The sequence below is a fragment of the Artemia franciscana genome, chromosome 13, assembly GCF_032884065.1.
Source record: "Artemia franciscana chromosome 13, ASM3288406v1, whole genome shotgun sequence".
Taxonomy (NCBI): Eukaryota; Metazoa; Arthropoda; class Branchiopoda; order Anostraca; family Artemiidae; genus Artemia; species Artemia franciscana.
The window spans coordinates 20,425,936-20,439,912 of NC_088875.1; the positions used below are offsets into that span (position 1 = coordinate 20,425,936).

Consider the following 13,977-nt stretch of genomic DNA (forward strand, 5'->3'; position numbering starts at 1 on the left):
ACGTAGTTAAAAATATATATTTATATCTATCTCTATTCAAAGGTGGGACACAGGGACACAGCTACAATGGCGCGTAACTAATATGGCGCGTAACGACTTACGCGCGCGCGGGGGGCTTGGGGGGCGCGAAGCGCCCCACCAACTAGTATATGTATATATATATATATATATATATATATCTTCTATATATATAAAAATAAGTTGTCTGTCTGTCTGTGGATGTGTGGATCAGGTGACGTCACCTGAAAAAACTGGATCAGGTGACGTCAAAATTGAAAAAACTAAAAAAAGGCAAAAACTACAAAAAAACTAAAAACTAATAAAAAAAATAAAAAAGCTAAAAAACTAAAAAAACTAAAAAAAGGCAAAAACTACAAAAAAACTAAAAACTAATAAAAAAGCTAAAAAACTAAAAAAACTAAAAAAAGGCAAAAACTACAAAAAAAACTAAAAACTAATAAAAAAAATAAAAAAGCTAAAAAACTAAAAAAACTAAAAAAAACTAAAAAAAGGTAAAAAACTAAAAAAAACTAAAAACTAAAAAAAACTAAAAAAAAAGGAAAAAACTGAAAAATAAGCTAAAATAAAGGTAAAAACCAATAAAAAACTAAAAAAAAAACTGAAAAAACTAAAAAAAGGCAAAAACTACAAAAAAAACTAAAAACTAATAAAAAAAGTAAAAAAGCTAAAAAACTAAAAAAACTAAAAAAACTAAAAAAAGGTAAAAAACTAAAAAAAAATAAAAAATAAAAAAAACTAAAAAAAGGAAAAAACTGAAAAATAAGCTAAAATAAAGGTAAAAACCAATAAAAAACTAAAAAGAAAAAAAGGAAAAAACTAAAAAAATTTTCATCTAAAAAACTAAAAAAAACTAAAAAAGGTAAAAACTAAAAGAACTAAAAAAGAAAAAAATAAATGACGAAACTCAAAGAGAAAGCGACCAGGACAAAAGGAATGTTCGATTAGCAATCAACAAAGCACCGGGACACAGGGAGTATAAATGACGACCAGGACATAAGTAAAAAAAAAAACTATCTATATATATAAAAATAAGTTGTCTGTGGATCTGTGGATCGTGGATCAGGTGACGTCACCTGAAAAAACTGGATCAGGTGACGTCAAAACTGAAAAAACTAAAAAAAGGCAAAAACTACAAAAAAAACTAAAAACTAATAAAAAAAATGAAAAAGCTAAAAAACTAAAAAAAGGCAAAAACTACAAAAAAAAACTAAAAACTAATAAAAAAGCTAAAAAACTAAAAAAACTAAAAAAAAGGCAAAAACTACAAAAAAAACTGAAAACTAATAAAAAAAATAAAAAAGCTAAAAAACTAAAAAAACTAAAAAAACTAAAAAAAGGTAAAAAACTAAAAAAACTAAAAAAAGGTAAAAAACTAAAAAAACTAAAAACTAAAAAAAACTAAAAAAAAGGAAAAAACTGAAAAATAAGCTAAAATAAAGGTAAAAACCAATAAAAAACTAAAAAAAAAACTGAAAAAACTAAAAAAAGGCAAAAACTACAAAAAAACTAAAAACTAATAAAAAAAGTAAAAAAGCTAAAAAACTAAATGACGACACTCAAAGAGAAAGCGACCAGGACAAAAGGAATGTTCGATTAGCAATCAACAAAGCACCGGGACACAGGGAGTATAAATGACGACCAGGACATAAGTAAAAAAAAAAATTAACAAAACTAAAAAGAAGGTAAAAACTACAAAAAAACTAAAAAAGAAAAAAAAACTAAAAACTAATAAAAAAAACTAAAAAATCTAAAAATCTAAATAAACTAAAAAAGAAAAAAAAAAGGAAAAAAATAAAGGAGAAAAACAAAACTAAAAAACGAATGTATATACAGACCGGTACACCGGGATACAAATGACGACCGGGACACAGGGAATAAAAATGACGACCGGGACACAGGGACACAACTACAACGGGGACACTGGGGGAAACAGGGGGATATAAATGACGACCGGGACAAAAAAACTAAAAAGAAAAAAAAACTAAAAACTAATAAAAAAACTAAAAAATCTAAAAATCTAAATAAGCTAAAAAAGAAAAAAAAAGGAAAAAAATAAAGGAGAAAAACAAAACTAAAAAACGAATGTATATACAGACCGGGACACCGGGATACAAATGACGACCGGGACACAGGGAATATAAATGACGACCGGGACACAGGGACACAACTACAACGGGGACACCGGGGGAAACAGGGGGATGTAAATGACGACCGGGACACCGGGACAGGGAATGGTCGATTAGCAATCACCATCAACAAAGCTCAAGGGCAATCATTAGAATCATGAGGTATAGATCTGAATACAGATTGTTTTCCCATGGACCATTATATGTTGCATGTTCAAGAGTCGGTAAACCTGACAATCTATTTATATGCAAAGACAATGGGACAGCAAAGAATGTTGTATATTTGCAAGTTTTACGTAGTTAAAACCATATATATATATATATATATATATATATATATATATATATATATATATATATATATATATATATATATATATATATATATATATATATATATCTATCTATATTCACAGGTGGGACATAGGGACACAACTACAATGGCGCGTAACTATTATGGCGCGTAACGACTTACGCGCGCGGGGGGGCTTGGGGGGGGGGCGCGAAGCGCCCCCACCAACTAGGTGTTGGGGTGGCGCGAAGCGCCACCCCAACAGCTAGTATATATATATATATATATATATATATATATATATATATATATATATATATATATATATATATATATATATATATATATATATATATATATATATATACATATATATATATATATATATGTATATATACTAGTATATGTATATATATATATATATATATATATATATATATATATATATATATATATATATATATATATATATATATATATATTCACAGGTGGGACACAGGGACCCAACTACAATGGCGCGTAACGACATACATGCGCGGGGGGGCTTGGGGGGGGCGAAGCGCCCCCTCCAACTAGGTTTTGGGGTGGCGCGAAGCGCCACCCCAACAGCTAGTCTATATATAAAAATAAGTTGTCTGTCTGTCGAGTGACGTCATTATAAGGAATGAGCTGTATGTAAACTGAAAAAGAAAAAAAAACTAAAAAAAGGAAAAAAACTTAAAAATAAACGAGAAAAAGAAAACAAAAAAAATAAAATCTATATATATATAAAAATCAGTTGTTTGTCTGTCTGTCCGCATATGCCGTCTAAATTATTTCATCATACACCAATTCAAAAACGGATGTATACAAGCTGAAGAAGCTGAGTTGGTAGAGCGTTATGCTTCAGGTTTTAGGTCCGAGAGGTTCCAGGTTCGAACCTTGAATATAAAAGAAGAAAAAAAACTAAAAAAGATAAAAACTACAAAAAAATAAATAAAAAGAAACTACTAAAAAAACTAAAATAGCTAAAAGACTAAAAAAGGTAAAAAATTAAAAAAGAAAAAAAATTAAAAAAAAAGTATGCTAATTTCATTAGAATCATTAGAATAATGAGGTATAGATCTGAATACGGATTGTTTTTCCATGGGCAATTATATGTTAATTGCCAAACGTAAAAAACGATCGAGAGGACATAGGAAAAATAATAGAAAAAATGAATTAGATGTACATATGCTTTCTATAGATCTATGCCAGCTACTTGAATCTAGGGGTATGATTTCTGTAATAAAGTGTCTAAATAATTTATCCAAGAGGAATTTAATCAAACTTTTCTGGATTGTGAAGAATAATACAGCTCTTGATTATAATTTTAAAGTAATATGTGATACAATTTGCATTCTATCTAAAACGAAATTTATTTCAAAAAAGAAAAAGTTCGATAAGATTAGTAATAAGGATAACAGATTATATTTACCTATTAATTTTACTTGTAAGCAGATTGAAGATATTAATTTACCAGAAATTTTAAATCAGCGGCATGTGAAACAGGCCCTTCCTAGTAATTTAAATTATAATGATAGTCCAGTTTTAACTTATAAATTTTCAAAAACTATTGGGCAAATTATTTTTAATTATAATTTAATACTAAAAAAACTAGATAGCGATATAAATTGGAAACCGGTTTGTAATTGTAAGCAACTTGGCCTATTTGTAAATCCTACTTACAAACATGTTATAACAGGGGACTTGTCAATAATAAAGCAAGATGATCTTCAAATTATAATGAATAAAGGGGCAAATTTCCGTCTTTCTCATCATCTGAAACCATCGAGTGTTCTTGATGGCTTGGAAAATGATTTTGATTTATTTATTGATAAGTGGTGTAAGAAAGAGAATAAAAATAAAGAGAGTTTTCAAAGTTGGAAGAATTTAATTATTAGTAGAGTAAGAAATAAAATATATTCTAACTTAAAAAATAGTAACACTAAATCATTATTTTATAATGCGAAGATTAAACAAGCAATTGCTAATCTAAAGAATGAATTTGTAATTGTGCCAGTGGATAAAGCTAATAATAATTTTGCCATAATTTGTCAGAAGCTGTATTGTGATATCTTAAAAAGGGAGTTAGGCACAACTAATGTTTATGAAAAGGTAAATATAGAGGATGAGAATTTAATTGAAAAGACTGAAGAAATACTTTTTAAAAATTTTAATATTAAAATAAATGACAATGATAAAAAGTTCCCTTTCCTATATTGGACTGTAAAATTTCATAAGAATCCCCCTAAACCACGGTTTATTGCTGGAGCAGCTAAATGTCCAACCCGCATTGCTGCTACTGACCTCTCTTTAATTTTAAAGGAAATTGTAAATAAACTTAAAACCTATTGTTCTGGTATTAAAAAATTTTCGAATTTTAATCCATATTGGAGTGTTAATAATTCACTGCAGGTGATAGATTCTTTAACAATGGTTTCAGCTAAAAGAATTGAGTCTTTCGATTTTGCGACAATGTATACTAATTTATCACTCAATTTAGTGTTAGATAATTTAAAAACTGTTATAAAGAAATCTTTCCTCTTATCTAGTAAAAGGTTCTTAAAAATAGACAGTTATAATAAAAAAGCCATATGGACAAACTGCTTTAGTACTACAGTTAACTTGAGATGTTACAGCTTGGATATGATTTTTGAGTTATTGGAATTTGTTTTATACAATACTTATATAAGATTTGGGGGTGATTTGTACAAGCAAATTATGGGAATTCCCATGGGGGGGAATGACAGCCCATTTATAGCTGACTTGTTTTTAAGTCAACTAGAATATAAATATATGATGGATAAGAATAATCCAATTAATTTAAAACATGCTTTGTCAAATAATAAAAGATATTTAGATGATATTTTGGTCTTAAATTGTAAGGATTTCATTGATATTTCTAAAAATATATATCCATCAGAGCTTATTCTTGAGCCTAGTCATGGCGCTGGTCATGAAGATCATTTCTTAGATTTAAATATTAATATTTGTGATAATAATAAATTAAGTTTTAAAATGTATAATAAAACGGATGATTTTGATTTTGAAGTGATTAGTTTCCCATTCCCTGAAAGTAATATACACTCAAATATCACATATTCAGCGTTTTTCTCACAGTTACTTCGTTATGCAAGGATTTGTAGTAATTATATTGATTTTAAAAATAGATGTAAAATCTTAAGCCAAAAATTGATATCAAGAGGTTTTTCTGCAAATAAATTAACTTGGCAATTTAAAAAATTTAGTTTTCATTATAACGAACTTTTAAATAAATATCAAAAGAATTATCTAGAAATACTTAAAGAAATTTTTGACTAATTTCGGAGGTTCGAGAAATGTTGTCACAGCGCCATTTATTTTGAATTGTGTTTCTATTTGAGCGGAATTTTTAAAAAATTAGCCACATGGTAAAGATGAATTATATAATTGTTTAGTTCATTCAGGTTTTTTGCAATGTGTTAATATTTGTGATTTGGTAAAATTTATAATATTTAGTTTACCTATTGTTGCTAAAGGGAGGGATATATTAACAGGATAAGCTTGTTTTGGTTTTACTTGGTTGTTTTACATTTGCTGTTTTTTTTTTCATGGACATGTATTTTGGGGGTGATACCTGACGCGGGGATGCCATGGATATTCTGTGGTAGCCACAACACTGTGCTGGGTAGAGAATTTAGAGTGGCGAAACCCTATATAGGCCAGTGTATTCTCCTGATGAGCCCTTATGTTGGGTGTTGCCTCTGAATTATTTGTCTATATTATTTTTTCTATGGTTTGGTAAATGACGACTTATACTTATTGACGACATGACTGCCTGTCCATGGATTATTCTTTATGGTTGATTGTGTGTGGCTATGCTGTTTGACCTATGTGATTGTATGGATGAGTAGGGTTAAGGCCTCATTCAAGTGCTGGTCTATATTAATCACTAATTTAGGAAAACAGTCTTCCTTTTCTCCTTCTGTCTTTTTTTTTTTTTTTTTTTTTTTGTGTTTGTGCTGTAGCATTGGTGATTTCTCTTTTCATGATATATATATATATATATATATATATATATATATATATATATATATATATATACTAGCTGTTGGGGTGGCGCTTCGCGCCACCCCAACACCTAGTTGGTGGGGGCGCTTCGCGCCCCCCCCCCAAGCCCCCCCGCGCGCGTAAGTCGTTACGCGCCATATTGGTTACGCGCCATTGTAGTTGTGTCCCTATGTCCCACCTGTGAATATAGATATATATATATATATATATATATATATATATATATATATATATATATATATATATATATATATATATATATATATATATATGTTTTTAACTACGTAAAACTTGCGAATATACAACATTCTATGCTGTCCCATTGTCTGTGCATATAAATAGATTTTCAGGTTTACCGACTCTTGAACATGCAACATATAATGGTCCATGGGAAAACAATCCGTATTCAGATCTATACCTCATGATTCTAATGATTGCCCTTGAGCTTTGTTGATGGTGATTGCTAATCGACCATTCCCTGAGTCGCCATCGTCATTTATATATCCCCCTGTGCACCCCGGCGTCCCCTTTGTAGTTATGTCCCTGTGTCCCGGTCGTCATTTATATTCCCTGTGTCCCGGTCGTCATTTGTATCCCGGTGTCCCGGTCTGTATATACATTCGTTTTTTAGTTTTGTTTTTCTCCTTTATTTTTTTCCTTTTTTCTTTTTTTTCTTTTTTAGTTTATTTAGATTTTTAGATTTTTTAGTTTTTTTATTAGTTTTTAGTTTTTTTGTAGTTTTTACCATTTTTTTAGTTTTTTTAGTTTTTTTTTTTTACTTATGTCCTGGTCGTCATTATATATATTTATTCATATTTTTTTTAGTTTTCTTTTTCTCTTTTATTTTTCAGTTTTTTCCTTTTTTTTAGTTTTTTTCTTTTTTAGTTTTTAGTTTTTTTTAGTTTTTTACCTTTTTTTAGTTTTTTTTTAGTTTTTTTAGTTTTTTAGCTTTTTTATTTTTTTATTAGTTTTTATTTTTTTTGTAGTTTTTGCCTTTTTTTTATTTTTTTCAGTTTTTTTTAGTTATTAGATTTTTACCTTTTTTTAGTTTTTTTTAGTTTTTCAGCTTTTTTAGTTTTTTTTTCTTTTTAGTTTTTTTTGTAGTTTTTACCTTTTTTAGTTTTTTTCTTCTTTTGTATTAGTGTGAAATAATTCAGACGTCATATGCGGACAAACATGACGTCACCTGATCCACAGATCCACACACAGACAACTTATTTTTATATATATAGATATATATTTAACTACGTAAAACTTGCGAATATACAACATTCTTCGCTGTCCTATTGTCTGTCCATATAAATAGATTGTCAGGTTTACCAACTCTTGAACATGCAACATAATAATTGTCCATGGGAAAACAATTCGTATTCATATCTATACCGCATTTTTCTAACGATTGCCCTTGAGCTTTGTTGATGGTGATTGCTAATCGAACATTCCCTGTGTCCCCGTCGTCATCTATATATCCCCCTGTGCCCCCGGCGTCCCCGTTGGAGTTGTATCCCTGTGTCCAGGTCGTCATTTATATTCCCTGTGTCCCGGTCGTCATTTGTGTCCCGGTATCCCAGTCTGTAATTTCTCTTAGAGTGTCCTGGTCGTCATTTATATAGATATATAGATACAGTTTCATTTCAGTTTTTTTTCTTTTATAGTTTTTTCTTTTCTTATTTTTTTCTTTTTTAGTTTTTCTTTTTTAAGTTTCTTTTTTTTATTGATAATAAACCTCAAAATTTTGGGTATCTGTTTTAAGGTTTTCGAATTACCTTAATCTTTTGTCAAAATATATTGAAACATTTGTGGAATTCCCAGTTTTTTTAGTTTTTTCTTTTTTTTTAGCTGTTTAGGTTTTTTTTAGTTTTTTTTTCTTTTTAGTTTTTTACCTTTTTATTTTTTTTACATTTTTCCTTTTTAAGTTTTTTTCTTTTTTTAATTTTTTATTTAGTTTTTTTTTAGTTTTTTCTTTTTAGTTTTGTTTTTAGTTTTTTACCATTTTTGTTTTTTCGAATTACTTTAACCTATTGTCAAAATATTTCGAAATATTTATGCAATTTCCAGTTTTTACATTCTAGTTTGTTTTCTTTTATATATATAGAAGATATAATCTGGCGTAATGGACAGACAACTTATTTTTATATATATTGTCAAAATATATTGAAATATTTGTGCAATTCCCAGTTTGTTTAGTTTTTCTTTTTTTTTAGTTTTTTAGCTTTTTTAGTTTTTTTTAGTTTTTTATCTTTTTTATTTTTTTATATTTTTTCTTTTTGGGTTTTTTCTTTTTTTTATTTTTTCAATTTTGAATTTTTTTTTTAGTTTTTTCTTTTTAGTTTTTTTTTAGTTTTTTACCATTTTTCTTTTTTCGAATTACTTTAATCTAGTTTTTACCTTTTTTAGTTTTTTTTAGTTTTTTAGATGAAAATTTTTTTTAGTTTTTTCCTTTTTTTCTTTTTAGTTTTTTATTGGTTTTTACCTTTATTTTAGCTTATTTTTCAGTTTTTTCCTTTTTTTTAGTTTTTTTTTATTTTTTATTTTTTTTAGTTTTTTACCTTTTTTTAGTTTTTTTAGTTTTTTAGCTTTTTTACTTTTTTTTATTAGTTTTTAGTTTTTTTTGTAGTTTTTGCCTTTTTTTAGTTTTTTCAGTTTTTTTTAGTTTTTTATTGGTTTTTACCTTTATTTTAGCTTATTTTTCAGTTTTTTCCTTTTTTTTAGTTTTTTTTTAGTTTTTAGTTTTTTTAGTTTTTTACCTTTTTTTAGTTTTTTTTAGTTTTTTAGCTTTTTTATTTTTTTTATTAGTTTTTAGTTTTTTTTGTAGTTTTTTCCTTTTTTTTAGTTTTTTTAGTTTTTTCCTTTTTTTTAGTTTTTTTTTATTTTTTATTTTTTTTAGTTTTTGACCTTTTTTTAGTTTTTTTAGTTTTTTAGCTTTTTTACTTTTTTTATTAGTTTTTAGTTTTTTTTTGTAGTTTTTGCCTTTTTTTAGTTTTTTCGGTTTTTTTTTTAGTTTTTTATTGGTTTTTACCTTTATTTTAGCTTATTTTTCAGTTTTTTCCTTTTTTTTAGTTTTTTTTAGTTTTTAGTTTTTTTAGTTTTTTACCTTTTTTTTAGTTTTTTTAGTTTTTTTAGTTTTTTAGCTTTTTTATTTTTTTTATTAGTTTTTAGTTTTTTTTGTAGTTTTTGCCTTTTTTTAGTTTTTTCAGTTTTGACGTCACCTGATCCAGTTTTTTCAGGTGACGTTACCTGATCCATCCACAGATCCACAGACAACTTATTTTTATATATATAGATAGATATACTAGGGATATTCAAAATTTAGAAGCGCTACAAGAATATATATATATATATACTAGCTGTTGGGGTGGCGCTTCGCGCCACCCCAACACCTAGTTGGTGGGGGCGCTTCGCGTCCCCCCCCAAGCCCCCCCGCGCGCGTAAGTCGTTACGCGCCATAATAGTTACGCGCCATTGTAGTTGTGTCCCTATGTCCCACCTGTGAATATAGATAGATATATATATATATATATATATATATATATATATATATATATATATATATATATATATATATATATATGGTTTTAACTACGTAAAACTTGCGAATATACAACATTCTTTGCTGTCCCATTGTCTTTGCATATAAATAGATTGTCAGGTTTACCGACTCTTGAGGTGATTGCTAATCGACCATCCCCTGTCCCGGTGTCCCGGTCGTCATTTACATCCCCCTGTTTCCCCCGGTGTCCCCGTTGTAGTTGTGTCCCTGTGTCCCGGTCGTCATTTATATTCCCTGTGTCCCGGTCGTCATTTGTATCCCGGTGTCCCGGTCTGTATATACATTCGTTTTTTAGTTTTGTTTTTCTCCTTTATTTTTTTCCTTTTTTTTCTTTTTTAGCTTATTTAGATTTTTTAGTTTTTTTATTAGTTTTTAGTTTTTTTTTCTTTTTAGTTTTTTTGTCCCGGTCGTCATTTATATCCCCCTGTTTCCCCCGGTGTCCCCGTTGTAGTTGTGTCCCTGTGTCCCGGTCGTCATTTATATTCCCTGTGTCCCGGTCGTCATTTGTATCCCGGTGTACCGGTCTGTATATACATTCGTTTTTTAGTTTTGTTTTTCTCCTTTATTTTTTTCCTTTTTTTTCTTTTTTAGTTTATTTAGATTTTTAGATTTTTTAGTTTTTTTATTAGTTTTTAGTTTTTTTTTCTTTTTAGTTTTTTTGTAGTTTTTACCTTCTTTTTAGTTTTGTTAATTTTTTTTTTACTTATGTCCTGGTCGTCATTTATACTCCCTGTGTCCCGGTGCTTTGTTGATTGCTAATCGAACATTCCTTTTGTCCTGGTCGCTTTCTCTTTGAGTGCCGTCATTTATTTTTTTCTTTTTTAGTTCTTTTAGTTTTTACCTTTTTTAGTTTTTTTTAGTTTTTTAGATGAAAATTTTTTTTAGTTTTTTCCTTTTTTTCTTTTTAGTTTTTTATTGGTTTTTACCTTTATGTTAGCTTATTTTTCAGTTTTTTCCTTTTTTTTTAGTTTTTTTTTATTTTTTATTTTTTTTAGTTTTTTACCTTTTTTTAGTTTTTTTAGTTTTTTAGCTTTTTTACTTTTTTTATTAGTTTTTAGTTTTTTTGTAGTTTTTGCCTTTTTTTAGTTTTTTCAGTTTTTTTTTTATTTTTTTATTGGTTTTTACCTTTATTTTAGCTTATTTTTCAGTTTTTTCCTTTTTTTAGTTTTTTTAGTTTTTTAGCTATTTTATTTTTTTTATTAGTTTTTAGTTTTTTTTGTAGTTTTTGCCTTTTTTTTTAGTTTTTTTAGTTTTTTAGCTTTTTTATTAGTTTTTAGTTTTTTTGTAGTTTCTGCCTTTTTTTAGTTTTTTTAGTTTTTTAGCTTTTTTATTTTTTTTATTAGTTTTTAGTTTTTTATGTAGTTTTTAGTTTTTTATGTAGTTTTTGCCTTTTTTTAGTTTTTTCAGTTTTGACGTCACCTGATCCAGTTTTTTCAGGTGACGTCACCTGATCCACGATCCACAGATCCACAGAAAACTTATTTTTATATATATAGATAGTTTTTTTTTTTTACTTATGTCCTGGTCGTCATTTATACTCCCTGTGTCCCGGTGCTTTGTTGATTGCTAATCGAACATTCCTTTTGTCCTGGTCGCTTTCTCTTTGAGTTTCGTCATTTATTTTTTTCTTTTTTAGTTCTTTTAGTTTTTACCTTTTTTAGTTTTTTTTAGTTTTTTAGATGAAAATTTTTTTTTAGTTTTTTCCTTTTTTTCTTTTTAGTTTTTTATTGGTTTTTACCTTTATTTTAGCTTATTTTTCAGTTTTTTCCTTTTTTTAATTTTTTTTTTATTTTTTATTTTTTTTTAGTTTTTTACCTTTTTTTAGTTTTTTTAGTTTTTTAGCTTTTTTACTTTTTTTATTAGTTTTTAGTTTTTTTTTGTAGTTTTTGCCTTTTTTTAGTTTTTTCAGTTTTTTTTTTTAGTTTTTTATTGGTTTTTACCTTTATTTTAGCTTATTTTTCAGTTTTTTCCTTTTTTTTAGTTTTTTTTAGTTTTTAGTTTTTTTAGTTTTTTACCTTTTTTTAGTTTTTTTATTTTTTTTAGTTTATTAGCTTTTTTATTTTTTTTATTAGTTTTTAGTTTTTGCCTTTTTTTAGTTTTTTTAGTTTTTTAGCTTTTTTATTAGTTTTTAGTTTTTTTTGTAGTTTTTGCCTTTTTTTAGTTTTTTTTAGTTTTTTAGCTTTTTTATTTTTTTATTAGTTTTTAGTTTTTTTGTAGTTTTTGCCTTTTTTTAGTTTTTTCAGTTTTGACGTCACCTGATCCAGTTTTTTCAGGTGACGTCACCTGATCCATCCACAGATCCACAGACAACTTATTTTTATATATATAGATAGATATATATATATATATATATATATATATATATATATATATATATATATATATATATATATATATATGTATATATCTATATCTATACTAGGGATATTCAAAATTTTAGAAGCGCTACAAGTTTGTTGCCTTACCTTTTTTATTTCCGGGTCCTTGATACCGACTTCAATATCATTCATAATACGCCTTCTCAAAAATCCAGCATACATTTCAGCCCGTGCACTTAAAACAGTGATTTCTATAAGCATAGGCGCAAGCAGTTTCAAGTCTGGCTTGTCCAGCGTCGATGACTTATTTCTGAGATGATCTTTAATTTGTTCAGTAACGCTATCAATACGTCCAGCTTCCTTAAAAGCTTTGACAATGGCAGTTGCATGCTTATCACATTCTTTTTGCAATACTTCAACGAATGTCAGAAGGTGACCGGGACCTAGATACAAAAAAAAAATCATTCATAAAGAGTGGAATAGAACCTACGAAAATAACCCAAATGCACAACAGATAGACATAAAAAATATTTAAGCAAATATTGTTTTTAAAATTTTATCCAATTACCCCTTACTCTTCTGCATTTTTTTGCTTTAAGGCTTCTATTTTAGACAATAGCAGTTGCCACTGCATTAGCGGTTACATTCTTTATCAGAACTCCGGAAAACTGTAAGATTTGAGCGGATCCTTGATGTGAAGGAAAAAATCAAAGCTAAAAGAATTCAAGAACAAGACAAAGGATAGAAAAACAATCTAGGAACAGCAGCTGTCATTCCCTCATGGAGTGGGAAGAGGTCGTAAGAAAGGATTAAAGGAAATTGGAATTTCTTGGGAGGCAAGAGGGAACAACATGAGATGGAGGAGGAGCATGTGCAATTGTGTTAGCCTCCGAAGGCTTGAGGTTGCAGAGAGTTGGTAGTAATTGTACCATTTACTATTTTTACTCTATGGTGACTTTAAATTTTAGACTATTTTTAATTTTTTTTGTTTTTCATTTTTGAATGTGTTAAGGCTTGTCCAAACAAGTTTGGTGCTTGTTTAATGACAATTCTTTTGTGTTTTGCTTGTTCGTCTTTTTTTCTTTTTGTTCAGCTCTTTTCAATTATTCTTGAAATTGCTGACGAGGGCTTATTTTCAAGGAGTTCATCACAAGAAAAAAGTTTAACCAAATTAAAGGTTCGTCTATCATACTCTATAAACCAGTCTATAAGATTCACTACGCTTACAGTATGTTTATGCTGGAAATCCAATATAGTTTTTCCGAGGAAAATAATCAGGAACATGTCAAATTTCTGCACATAATAGTAAAGTAACGTTTAAAACTGATTTATTTTAGCAATCACATCTAGCAGATTCCCTCAATACTGTCCTTACCCCCAAGAAATCTAACGGAAAACCCACACCACAGCAATTATCTTTTTTCAAGCATTGAACAAAACTGCATAGGTCTTCTAAATTTTCCAATTAGCTATAAGAAAAAATAATTGATTGATTTTCAACTTCATCTACTCACAGACAGGATTATGTAGCTGTTCCCTTTTTTTCTTAAAGAAGCACTACGAGCTACTGAGAGTAGTATAAAATACACTTCTCGAGTC

General features: G+C 27.9%; 1 protein-coding gene across 1 annotated transcript in view; it reads right to left on the bottom strand.

Moving 5' to 3' along the window:
- The window catches only part of LOC136034634 (conserved oligomeric Golgi complex subunit 4-like), a 70,068-nt gene that overhangs the window by 38,885 nt on the left and 17,206 nt on the right, over positions 1 to 13,977 (bottom strand). The window contains exon 5 of the mRNA XM_065715935.1: positions 12,526 to 12,821. Within this exon, the coding sequence (XP_065572007.1) occupies positions 12,526 to 12,821 (296 nt within the window). The remainder of the gene's footprint in view (positions 1 to 12,525; positions 12,822 to 13,977) is intronic.